At 45.4% G+C, this 11850-nt stretch overlaps 1 protein-coding gene across 1 annotated transcript; it reads left to right on the top strand.

Annotated features, from left to right (window-relative positions):
* The first annotated feature begins 2738 nt into the window (after positions 1-2738).
* On the top strand, positions 2739-9368 carry SLC35G1 (solute carrier family 35 member G1). Its single transcript, XM_045291364.1, has 3 exons — positions 2739-3211; positions 4797-4977; positions 7416-9368. Exons 1-3 carry the CDS (start codon positions 3178-3180, stop codon positions 8152-8154), a joined length of 954 nt encoding a protein of 317 aa, XP_045147299.1. The 5' UTR covers positions 2739-3177; the 3' UTR covers positions 8155-9368.
* The last annotated feature ends 2482 nt before the right edge of the window (positions 9369-11850 follow it).

Raw genomic sequence — 11850 nt, 5'->3', positions numbered from 1 at the left:
CTAAGGCTGCGCCTAGAATTCAAGTGTGGCTAGCAGGACCGTGGACTCAGATTGCCGATCAGGGTGCCCTGCCCGAGGTCGGGGGTCAGGGGGAGAGGCCATCCCGCCAGGCCCAGGTTGGGAGGAAGCTGGTTCCAAATGGTGTTCCCCAAGAAGCCATGGAAACATGTCTGTCCCGGAGACTTAAAATCTTGGAAAGGCAGAATGGAGTGAGACCACTGGATCTTAACCTTTGGGGAATATGGGGACAAGTTGGCAATGGATACAAAACCAGACAGAGGCACAGTCTTAATGCACGTTGGTAAGGAGGGCACGGACCCACCCCCAAAGCCTGTGATCCCGAGTAAAGGACCCTTGATCGAGTTCATCCCCCTCCTCCAGTGGCGGACAGCGAGGCCCCGGAGACTTAGGGTTTGGTTTTGTTATTGTTCAGTATTGAATGGGGGCGTAGGGCAGTTTTGAGGGGTCAGGTCTAAAGCAACGGGGTTAGTGTCCTAACCTAGGGCCCTTTCCCCTGGCCCAATAGAAGTGCTTTATGTGCATTCCTTAATGAAGTTTACCACCCACGTGGAGCAACTTTCCCCAGAGAGAAGTCTGAGCCTGGAAGAAGAAGGAAATAGGTACATCTCCTTTTAGGACAGTCTTTTCCCATCAGTGTGGCCCAGCGGTTTGCCTTCCCCCAGTTTAGAAGCAAAACCCAAAGGTGAGGATTCTGCCTCTATTTGCAGCAGAACTTATCAGACTTCTGATCATTTATTCATGCACTGCCAGCACTGGGCACTCGGGCTGCTGTCGCCACAGCGCTGCCCCCAAGCTGGGTTGATCAAATGCGCGGCCTTTGAAGAGGTTCATTTCTTAGCAGATCACCTCCCGCTGAATGGCATTCTGGCAGAATGCTGTTAACCCGCACCGGTTCTAGGTTTCCCTATTCTGGTCCCAAGAGGAATACTGTATTCTTGGGCTTCCGTCAGTGATTGACGTAAAGGATCTTGTGGGGGTCTTTGAACTTCTAAGCACACCGCTAATAATCAAAACTTAATTACTGCTTGTGTCGAATGATCAGGTAATACTCCCAAACAGATTGCCATAGAAATACTTACAATAACTGCCCTGTCCTCGGACTCGGTGGCAGTGCCATTCAAAGCTCATGTTCAAGTTCAGGTTGCCATTGGTGCCCCTGTTTCTTGTGTTCTTGGATGACCTTAACAGGCAGCATACATCTCTCCTAAGACCTTTATTTTCTTTAGGGGCAATGGAAGGCTCAAGGTTTAAACAAGAGGATTCACTGGCTCTGAGGCCAGTGCCGCAAAGCCTTCTGGGAGTGAGTTCTCCAAGATCGCTGTGGTTCTCAAATTGGTGGAGCATCTTTTGTGTTTAAATTGTGGCTTGAGTGAAAGGTTACAGAGCTGTGGGACTTTCTATTCGCTCATTCAGACACACTGTGTCTCATGACCTCTGTGGTGGTTCCCTCCACAGAAGCCTCCGGCCTTCTTTCCCGCCCTCTGAGCTTTATTTGGGGCCAAATGTGCTGCGGAGGATGGTCCTCATGAATAGTTCACTTTATGGGCCCGTGGTTTGGCGGCAACGGGATTCCCAGAGGGTGGGTCCAGTCCAGGTGTGAAGGACTGGTGGAGCCTTATACAGTAACAGGAACTCTGTGGAAGGAGTCTGCTGGGGCGTGGGAACTGGATTTTTTAAGTGACTGAAGTGATTCTAATTCCCACGGTTGTGATCCACTCGCTAAAGCTAAACAGGGTATTCATTTTCTTCTCTGTCAGGAAATTACACTGGGGCCGCCTATTTAATTGAAATTGTTTAGAGTTGCCAAATTATTAAGTGTACTTGTGGCAGCATGTACCTGGGCGCCCATCTGTAACCAAATGCCACCCAATTACCCTACTCTGCTCATCTCCATTGGCATGGAGGATTGAAGTACCGCTTTCTGTTGACCTACCAAACATCCCCACCCACACCCTTCAGGGAGTATCTTCAGAAAACAGGTCCATTGACATAATGAATGGAAATATATTTTTATCTATTGATCCTTTACCAAACCTAGTTTGGTTCCCCATCCCACCCCCAGGGACTTGTTTCTCCTGACAACATGCCCATTTGGCATAGAGAATTCCATTGTGATTGCACAACTCATTTTAAAGTTGAATTATCCAGTGACAGTGGCAATGGGTCTGGGGATGCTCTAAGATTGATGTGGTGGTGATCTTGATACGATCGAACTATTCAGTGGTCTGATATGTAAATTATGTATCAATAAAACTGGTGAGAAAAGTAAATAAACTAAAAAATTTAAAAAGAGATGGAAGCTGTCATCAATAAAACCAGTCCTCACCCTCATTAACAAGTAATCAAGATCAAGTAGGCCTGTAAAATCTAGCCAAGGCAGTAAATGTCTTTCAAAACCAAAAACCAAACTCCCTGCTATCCAGTAGATGCCAGCTCATCAACTCCGTAGGCCTGCGTGAAACTGCCCCTGCGAGTTTCTGAGATTATGATTCTTTGGGGGAGTACAAAGCCCTGTCTTTCTCCCGAGAAGGGGCTGATGGTTTGGAACTGCTGACCTGGTTAGCAGCCCAAGGTGTAACCACATCAATAGGACTCCTGTCCACAGGCAACAAAGTAATAGAGACATAAGCTTATGTATTTTAAAAGAAAAGATCATCTGAGCCCAGAGTTATAAAAACACCTTTAAAAGAGCTAAAGTATTGCATTTGGTGAAAATATTCCTGGAGAAAAAAAATGAACCTGTTTAGATTGGAGAAGATCCTTGAAATATAGACCAGGGTGATGTTTTCTGTCCTGAAGCTCCTCATTCCGTTCTGCCTGAGGGTGTTGGTTGGGTTTCTTTGAATACAAACTGCTTGATTTGGGCCTGAAGGTTGACGTTTCAGAAGCTAATTCTGAATGTCTGACCCCAGCCACGGAGTGTAGTTTGTGGTACTTAAGTTGGAAGTTGTGGAGAGCTTCCTTCTTGTGGGCCGAGTGGTAGGGGCAGCTGTTTCCTAGGTATCTGAGCACACAGAATGGGGAGCATTCTAGGCACCTACAGCAGATCACCTATAACCTAGACACTGCTTGTTCCTCCCCTCCAGGAGGGGAGACCTCCTGGAGAGCCAGGAGGTGACTGCACAGGTCGGGCTGGAGAATGCCTGGAAATGACTTATGTATCGTCACACCTTGTCAAAGCGGGCAAAAGGTAATCTAGCAGTTATGACGATGTCGGATGTTCTACTAGGCATTTGCAATTCTAGAGAAAGACTTTTTTTTCCTTTTTCTGAAAACATGGTTGTGCCATGCTGGTCTTGACTCAGTGACCGTATTTGGTTGCCTTTTTCCCCTTGGTTAATTGCTGACAGTCTTCGTATGACGACAGCTCACACACGTCCGCACACCTTCAGCTCCATTCTTGCGCTTCACTGACCAGGGCCATGTGTGTTCATCCCCCCCCCACCCCCCACCCGTGTTTTTGTGTTAATTCCACAAAAGGAAGTTGGGGGGGTGGGGGGATGAATATTTCTCAGCGTGAGTCCTCTCTGCCCTTATTTAGTTCTCCTCGGAGAGTGAGACTGGAAAGAGGGTCTCCTCCTCCCGTGAGAGACATAGGAAGGTCAGTAGCTAAAACCTCGTTTAAGACACACCTAGAGTATCACTAGTGGATCAAATGTGTGAGACCCTAAGGAAAACAGCCTCCTGGTTCAGATCAAGTTAAAACAAACGATCAAAAATCACTGGCCAGGGAGGTCATCTGAACTCATGGCGACCCCATGTGTGTCAAAATAGGGCGTTCAATAACTGCAACTCGTCAGAAGCCCATCACCAGCCCTTTCTTCCAAGGAGCCTGCAAGGATTCAAACTGTCAACCTTTCTGTTCATGCCACCAGATCAAGCAGGAGTAGACATCGGGTACCAGTTAAGTGCTAGCCACTTGGGGGTCAGAGGAGACAAAGACTTTGAAGAGCTGATGCTCCCATGGGGAGATGTCATAAACCATGAAAAGTTACGGAAACAGGTCACAGTAAGAAATGCGGGCACATAATCACAGATTAGGCTGGTGCCAGTATTGTTAAAGCCTGAGAGTTTTGTGAAGCTCTCTCATACTTGGCAACTATTTAGAAGGGTCTGCCATGGGCCAACCATGAACACTACCAACCAGGTCCTAGCCCTGAGGGGCTCACAGGCTGAAGGGGAGGTCAGATCACCCTGCACCACAGCCATCACCTGTTTTCCAGGAAAGAGGAGGAGAAGTTTCTACATTAAAGCTGACGTCACTAGTGAGATGGTGTCCGATGTTATTATCACTTGGGAGCATTTTTACTTATCATCTTGACAAGTATTTCTTGCCACGCTTCCGTCTTCTTGACTCAGGAGGGTGTTTCAGAAAGTCTGGGGGGAAATTCTACTTGTGGAAAAGTTCCATTTTCCCATGAACTTTTTGAACCACCTGGAAGGAGTGCAGGCCCTTGGAAATCCTTGTTACGCGAGGCCACACTGTAACTCAAGCCACCTCCCTGCCATCCAGTCAGTGCTGAACCACAGAAACCCTGTAGCACAGGGTAGACTGTGACGGGAGTCGAAAGCCCCCGCGTTCCCCAGACTCGGTGACTTAGGTGACTTATAGGGTTTGGGGAAATGGCACAGATCTAGAAAATGGGACACACCGAAGAGGTCGTATTTGCAGACTGGTGAGGCCGTTGGCACTGGTCACTGTGTTTCAATTTGTAAATGAACAGGATGACCTGTGTGCTCGGGGCAAGAACTGACCAGAATTTACTCTTTTTCAGAAGGCAAGAAGAAAGCGCCCTGCCCTGGACTTGGCTTGTTTTACACGTTACTCTCTGCCTTCCTTTTCTCAGTGGGCTCTTTGTTTGTCAAAAAAGTGCAGGACGTCCATGCTGTCGAAATCAGTGCGTTTCGATGTGTGTTCCAGATGCTAGTCATTATCCCTTGCTTAATATACAGAAAGTAAGTATGTGTTCATGGCCACGTCGAAGGTATCGATAATAAATGCCTGTCAATCTTTTGACCTGCCTAAATTGCTTAGTCCAGAGTACCAATTCCACCCTGAACGTAGATATGTCCCACTTCTATACGCTCTGGCTACCTGAGGTGAAAAGTCATTAAGATCCACCCCAAAAGATGCTCTCACACGCACAAACCACTGGCCCAGCTAAGGGGGAGAAAGGAGCAACCATGTCCCCCCCCCATTGTGAAAACCATGCTTTGCCTTTGCAATCCCTCCCCGCTCCTTGAATCCCCCTCACTTTTTCCTTCGGTTTAACTAACATTTGGAAGAGAAGCAGAAAATGAAGGGAGGTTGCAGGGTGTCCGGGTGCCGCTGGTTTCTTGGGCAGAACAGAGCAGACAGAGGATTACAGTTGCAATAGTTAGGTCTTCCCAGGAGGATGACACAAGCCGGAAGGGTAGCCTTAAGAAGGCCTGCTTCATGATTTCCGTACTCTGGAGGGACCTGCTAAGTGGTAGAATGATGAAATAAGATGAATGATTAATTCTATGTGAAATCACTTAGGAAAGAAAGTAAAACTCTAGAAACTAAACTCACTGCCATGGAGCCCATGCCTATTCACAGTGACCCTACAGGACAGGGTGGACCTGCCCCTGTGAGTTTCCGAGACTGTAACTGGACTCTGGGAGTAGAGAACCCTGTCTTTCTCCCTGTAGAATATTCCCCAGCCCTCACTGTACTCTCCCAACCCAGCCCTGTGCCCCCCCCCCCCGCCCAGCATCAATAACCTCCACACCCCCCACTCTACTTAGAACCCTGAGAGGAGAGACCAGCAGGGCCCCCTGGTGTCTGTCTGGCTCTTTTTCTCCTTGGACAAAGATGCTGACACTAGAAAGGAAACTAACAGCAAACATCCCTTTCTGGTCACCTGTCACCAAGACTCCTTTTGTCTCACAACACGCTGCCGACTGCTCAGAACCGGCTCACTCCATGATCCAAGGAGTTGGGGGGAACGGTGGCGCCCTGCTCTGATTAATATGGTCAGGTTTTCTGTGTGAGTACAGAGGGTACCGTCTCAGAAATTACTTAACAGTGGCAGCAGAACGGATTCGAATATAACCATCGCTGCTTTAGAATTCAAAGTATTGACAGAGGCGGGGACACAGGAAGAATGTCCTTAAAACTTGTCCCTAACCTCTTTTGACCTGCTTGACTTCACTTTTGTGTGAGAACTTTGGTCCCAAACAAGCCCAAGCTTTCATTTCTGACTCCAGATACCCCGGGGTTTCCATGGCAGGCCCAGACGCCACCCTAATCAGTAAGTGCACCTAGCTAGGAACTGGTACAGACCTGTGACTACTAGATATGTAACTGGGGGGAAAATTAAGTAGCATAATTTATACTTATCGAAATGCTACACACACACCCTTCCATGATATTTTAACCCTTTCTCATTTTCAAACTCATGCCATCAAGCCAATTCCAACTCCTGGTGAGCCTACGGGCAGGGTAGAACTGCCCCTCTGGGGTTTCCAAGACTGTGAATCATTATAGGAATAGAGTCTCCTCTCTTCCATGGCACAGCCGGTGGAGCCAAACTGCTGACCCTGTCGTTAGCAGCCCAGCTCATAACCCACTCCGCCACCAGCGCTCCTTCTCCCTCACAGTGTTAACTCTCAATGAGTAAAATGTCAGCGCTGCTTCAACATTCAGACTTCGGGAAGGTAAACACTAGCCAGGGCCAGGTTTCCTTACACAGGGAAACGTAGGTTTTAAAATGCCACTTCATGTAAAAATAGCACGTTTTCACTGTAGTAATATAAAAGAAAGAAAATTGTGAGTCTACCTGTGGCATCCCCGTTATTAACGGCTCTGCTTATTTGCTTTTTCTCTCTTCCACTCTTTTTTTTTTTTTTTGGCGCTGGACGAGAAAGTCCTGGTGAGTTATTTCCTTAAGACTATCGCCAAAAAGAGCCCCATAGACAGTTCCGCTCTGTCGTGGAGCACCGCTCTGAGTTGGAAGTGAGTCAGTGGCACCTAGCAGCCACAAATGCACATAGATCGAGGATGCTTCAAGATTGCATGGAAAAAAGGAATGAAGTCATGGAATCTTTGCACAAACTTTTGGAAGATGAGGTCCTCGTATATATAGGAATGTTACCTATATGTCCTGACTTACAATGATAGTATTTGTATAGCTATCTGTTATACTAGTTTTGCTTAACTCGTTCTGTGAACACTTTAATGTCATTAGCTGTATTTAGGAAAGCCATGGTTTTTAAAAGGTGTACAATAGCTCGTTGTGGATGTTACCACACTGACCGTTCCTTAATTTTTAATATATTTAGGACTTGAAAAAGAATTTTCAATGGCCGATGGTAATTTAAAGACAATTACCACATTTACTTAACATGCCTTTCTCCGTTTGGATTTATAGAACTGGCTTCGTAGGCCCCAAAGGTCAACGGGTCTTCCTCCTCCTCCGAGGACTGCTGGGCTCTGCCGCGATGATCCTCTTATACTACGCTTTCCAGACGACGTCCCTGGCAGACGCCACCGTCATCACCTTCAGCACCCCAGTGTTCACGTCTCTGTTCGCTTGTCTGTTTCTCAAAGAGAAGTACAGCCCCTGGGACGCGCTCTTCACCGTATTCACCATCACGGGGGTGATCCTGATCGTGCGGCCGCCGTTCTTGTTCGGCTCCACTGCTGAGAGGGCCGGAGAGAGCTACTCCGTCCACCTCAAGGGCACGTTCGCCGCCGTCGGACACGCCGTGTTTGCTGCCGTGACGTTGGTGATTCTGAGGAAAATGGGGAAATCGGTGGACTATTTTCTGAGCATCTGGTATTACGTCATCCTGGGCCTGCTGGAGTGTGTCATCATCCTCTGTGCGTTGGGAGAATGGAGTCTGCCGCACTGCGGACTGGACAGGCTGTTCCTCATCCTCATCGGGCTCTTTGGGCTGGGGGGGCAAGTCTTCCTCACGAAAGCAATTCAGATTGAAAAGGCAGGGCTGGTCGCACTCACGAAGACCATGGACGTGGTCTTCGCTTTCATCTTTCAGATCATTTTCTTTAACGATGTGCCAACGTGGTGGACAGTGGGCGGCGCACTCTGCGTCGTGGCCAGTAGTAGCGGTGCAGCCTTTCGTAAATGGTACCAGAGTTGCAAGTGAAACAGAACCCCTGGCGAATATTTTTTCAAGCACAGCACCCTACAGTTAATTTAACTCAAACGCGCCACACCCATGCTCCTGCAAAATCTACGTTTACTTCGATCATATTTAATAAATCTTATCATTGAAATACCATTTCTAAATATGGTATGTCTTTCATTAAGAATAGTTGATCTGTTTGGTCTATCAATTATTTATATATATATAGATAGCTTTCTTGTTTTAATTTTGGTCCGGTTTTTGATGGGGTGCCATGGATCAGAGAGCTCGTTAGTTGAGAAGAAAACGGCAACAATGTTTTATGACTAGTATAGCTATATGAAATATTTTTTTTAAGCATAGTATATTTTTGGTACTGATGGGCTATGAGTGGGGAGAAATTTTAGATGCTCTCTTAGCAGCGTCGGAATTACGAAGCTTATTGAAAATAATGCTGCTGTTTACAGTATTGTGGATTCATTTGCAATATATAATTCCACTTAGGAGGCCAAAGCAGAAACTTGGAGGAGGTGGGTAAGAATTGATCTTACGCAGATCTTATGTGTCCATAAATTCGCACATAGAAAAGATTTTTTTAAAATGATCCAAATGAATTCACTGTACTTTCTAGGTTTTTGTAAGTGATTATCATTTTCTTGACCCATCCCTGTGCCTTTTCATGTTCATGCTGGATTTTTTTATATGCAATGTTTAGAACAGTCTCCAATGGTCAAAGTTGGCAGATGGTTCTGTTTCAGTAACATTAATAACTGTTGCTATGATTCTGTCATTTGAATTGTCTTCTCTGTTTTTGTAAACACTAAGAATTGGGGTTTTTAAGTTACAGGAGAAATATTAGCATGGCCGTGTACACATTTCCATCCTAAAATGTTTTCCGTCACTGGAAATAGAATCTCGTATACCTTCTCTTTGAATTTATAGTGTGATGCCAAATAAAACTTTCTCAGGCTTTGGTTAGTTTGAACCATATGAAAAAGCCAATATCTGACCTTCTTAAATGGTAAAAATGACAGTTTCATGTGGTTCAGTCTAATACACACCTCGCTCACGCTCTAGACCAAATACTTAGAGGACTTTGGAAAATATATGCAGATGTATTTATAAATCGCTTTTAAACCATGATAATGCTATTGGTTTTATAGTCTTTTTCTCTCATGGAATTGTTTGTGATAATGCTCCATGTTACACGTTAAATGTAAAAACCTGTGAATCCATGGTTGGTTGATTCTGTAATTTCTTCACTGGGGGAAAAAATCTCTGTTAGACTCTAGCATGCCAGTGTGATGTTCACTGTCCATGCTGCACTGTGATACGATCATCATGAATTCGCACAGCACGTTTTATGTCTGGAACTTCTTCAGGCCGGCATTCTGTAGTACAAAGGAGAATTAATATCTAGAAAGTCTTGGGAGGTTAATCAGGAAGTACAGAGTACATACAAAGGATTCCCACCTCTGTCCAATGACCCTCATCACTGAAGCTCTAATAGCCTCCAACTCATGATGTGTCAGACATTGCATCTGATAGTATCTTGAGCCTGCAGAACTAAAAGATTGTAGGCTTTCTCCACCTGCTCATCACAGTGCTTCCAAAGTAAGGAGAAACTTGGCTTCCGGACTTTATACGTAAAAGGGATTTATCCAGGATTTATGTGAAAAAAGATTGTTTCCAATCGTTCCAAAGAAGGGCGTCTTGGCTTGTTGATCTTCTCAAGCCCTTCCTATCTGACCAATCCGAAATGGAGTCTCTTTAGGGGAATTCTCTCTATCACAACTTTTAGTCTAACTGATGGTATTGGAACTGAAAGCTGCAAAAGGATCATTTGCAAGTATCTTGGATTAGTATTGACTCAAAGCACTTTCAAGGTAAAAGTTCTCTTAGAAATTGAGGAGTCACACTCCACAGATAGAGATGCTACAGCAGTGGTGCTCAACCTGTGGGTCTCGACCCCTTTGGGGGTCAAACGACCCTTTCATAGGGGTCACCCAATTCATTACAGTTATGAAGTAGAAACGAAAATAATTTTGTGGTTGGAGGTGTCACCACCACATGAGGAAGTGTATGAAAGGGTCGCCGCATTGGGAAGGTTGAGAACCGCTGTGCTTCAGGGAAGGCCAGCCCAAGGTGGGTTTGCAGACGCCTTGTGATCTCGCCCCGTGGTAAAATATGGGAAGCAAACCACTACTTACTTGAGCTACCTAAGGTGAATGACCTCTCAGGGAACCCTCTCCCAATTCATTACTTGCACAATAAAAGAGCCTCTGGGTCCTTGAAAGTTAAAACTCCTTTGGCCTTGTGCACTAGATACATGCTTTATTTCAGCAGTCTGGTTTAAATACTTGAATATCACAATACATGACCAAGTTGGAGAGACTTTCTTCTCCTAACTTTTACAGGGTGTGATTCTGAAGACACTTTTATCATGTCCAAGATGTATATACATGGATCTGTATTGTAATACTTTCGGGTGTCTATATTTTGCAAAGTTTGTAGTTTCTTTACCTTAAAAAGGGAAGTACTTTTAAAAGTCAAATTTTAAATTTTATAAGTACTAATAAATTAATATGAAAGAAATTTGCATTTTTTATGATAAAAACGTCTGATCTACTATAACATCCTTGCCTTCTTATCCCTGGGCTTTACATTTTCTTTTGTATTAAAGATTGACGTCCAAACCATTCAGCTGAGGTGCCGTCTCAAGTTTTACATTGTTTCTCTGTCTATCCTGATACTTTCCAGACAAAGGCAGCATCTCCGTAACGGAGGCACTATTCTTGTTCCAGGGAGGTCTCCGTTCCTCTAGACTTGGAGTCGCTCTCTGCGCCTGAGTCCTGCGGTGTCCTCCTGCCTTGTGGATCCACTCCTTCTTTGCCATTACTATTGCTGCTATCTTTCTCCAACACTAAACCATTTCACACACGAATTGCCACAGTAGCATCTTCTAGATTCTCCCTCCGATCCTTGTCCCAGTGCCAGACGAATCCTCCCAAAGTCCTGCTTTCATTGTTACTCTGGTTTTCTCACGAGTCCATGATGATCCCTTATTACATACCACTTCATATCCAGTGTCTTCATGATCTGGCCCTGTTGGTATGTTCCCAACATGATTGCCTTACACAAATTTCAATATTCAGACCCATCTCCCTACGGACTCCCATATTTGCCAAAGACTCTCTCCCTCTGTTTTCTCTGCTGGAAGTACTTATTTGCCCTCCAAAATCTGTTAGCCTACAGTGGCTCTGCTTGAGATTGTGTTTCTTCCACTTAACCTCAAGCAGCTTCCAGCCACCGTGGAAAAGTGGTTGAAGCTCTGAGAGAAGTCTGAAGATCTGAGTGTGATCTTACCACTCTCCAGCTGGGCAAGCCACGTAACTTACCTGGGCCTGTCACCCTTATTTGTGAAATGGAATAGTATCTACCCAACCTATCTGACAAACGAGGACAAAGAAGACCCTGTAAACCACAAAGGAGGATGTAAATGTTAACTTTTGAACTTTGGTGAAAACTTGTGAAAATTAAGTTCTTCTAGAAACATTTTTTTAATCGTTTTATTAGGGGCTCATAAACGACTCTTATCACAATCCATACATAATTGTGTAAAGTGCATTTGTACATTCATTGCCCTCATCATTCTCAAAACATTTGCTCTCCACTTAAGCCCCCAGCATTAGGTCCACATTTCCCCCCCTCCCTCCC

Source organism: Echinops telfairi, unplaced genomic scaffold (assembly GCF_000313985.2).
Source record: "Echinops telfairi isolate 266 unplaced genomic scaffold, ASM31398v2 ScPeMD7_70;HRSCAF=299, whole genome shotgun sequence".
NCBI lineage: Eukaryota > Metazoa > Chordata > Mammalia > Afrosoricida > Tenrecidae > Echinops > Echinops telfairi.
The sequence above is the reverse complement of the archived record's forward strand: the minus strand, read 5'-3'. Positions and strand labels throughout refer to the sequence as shown.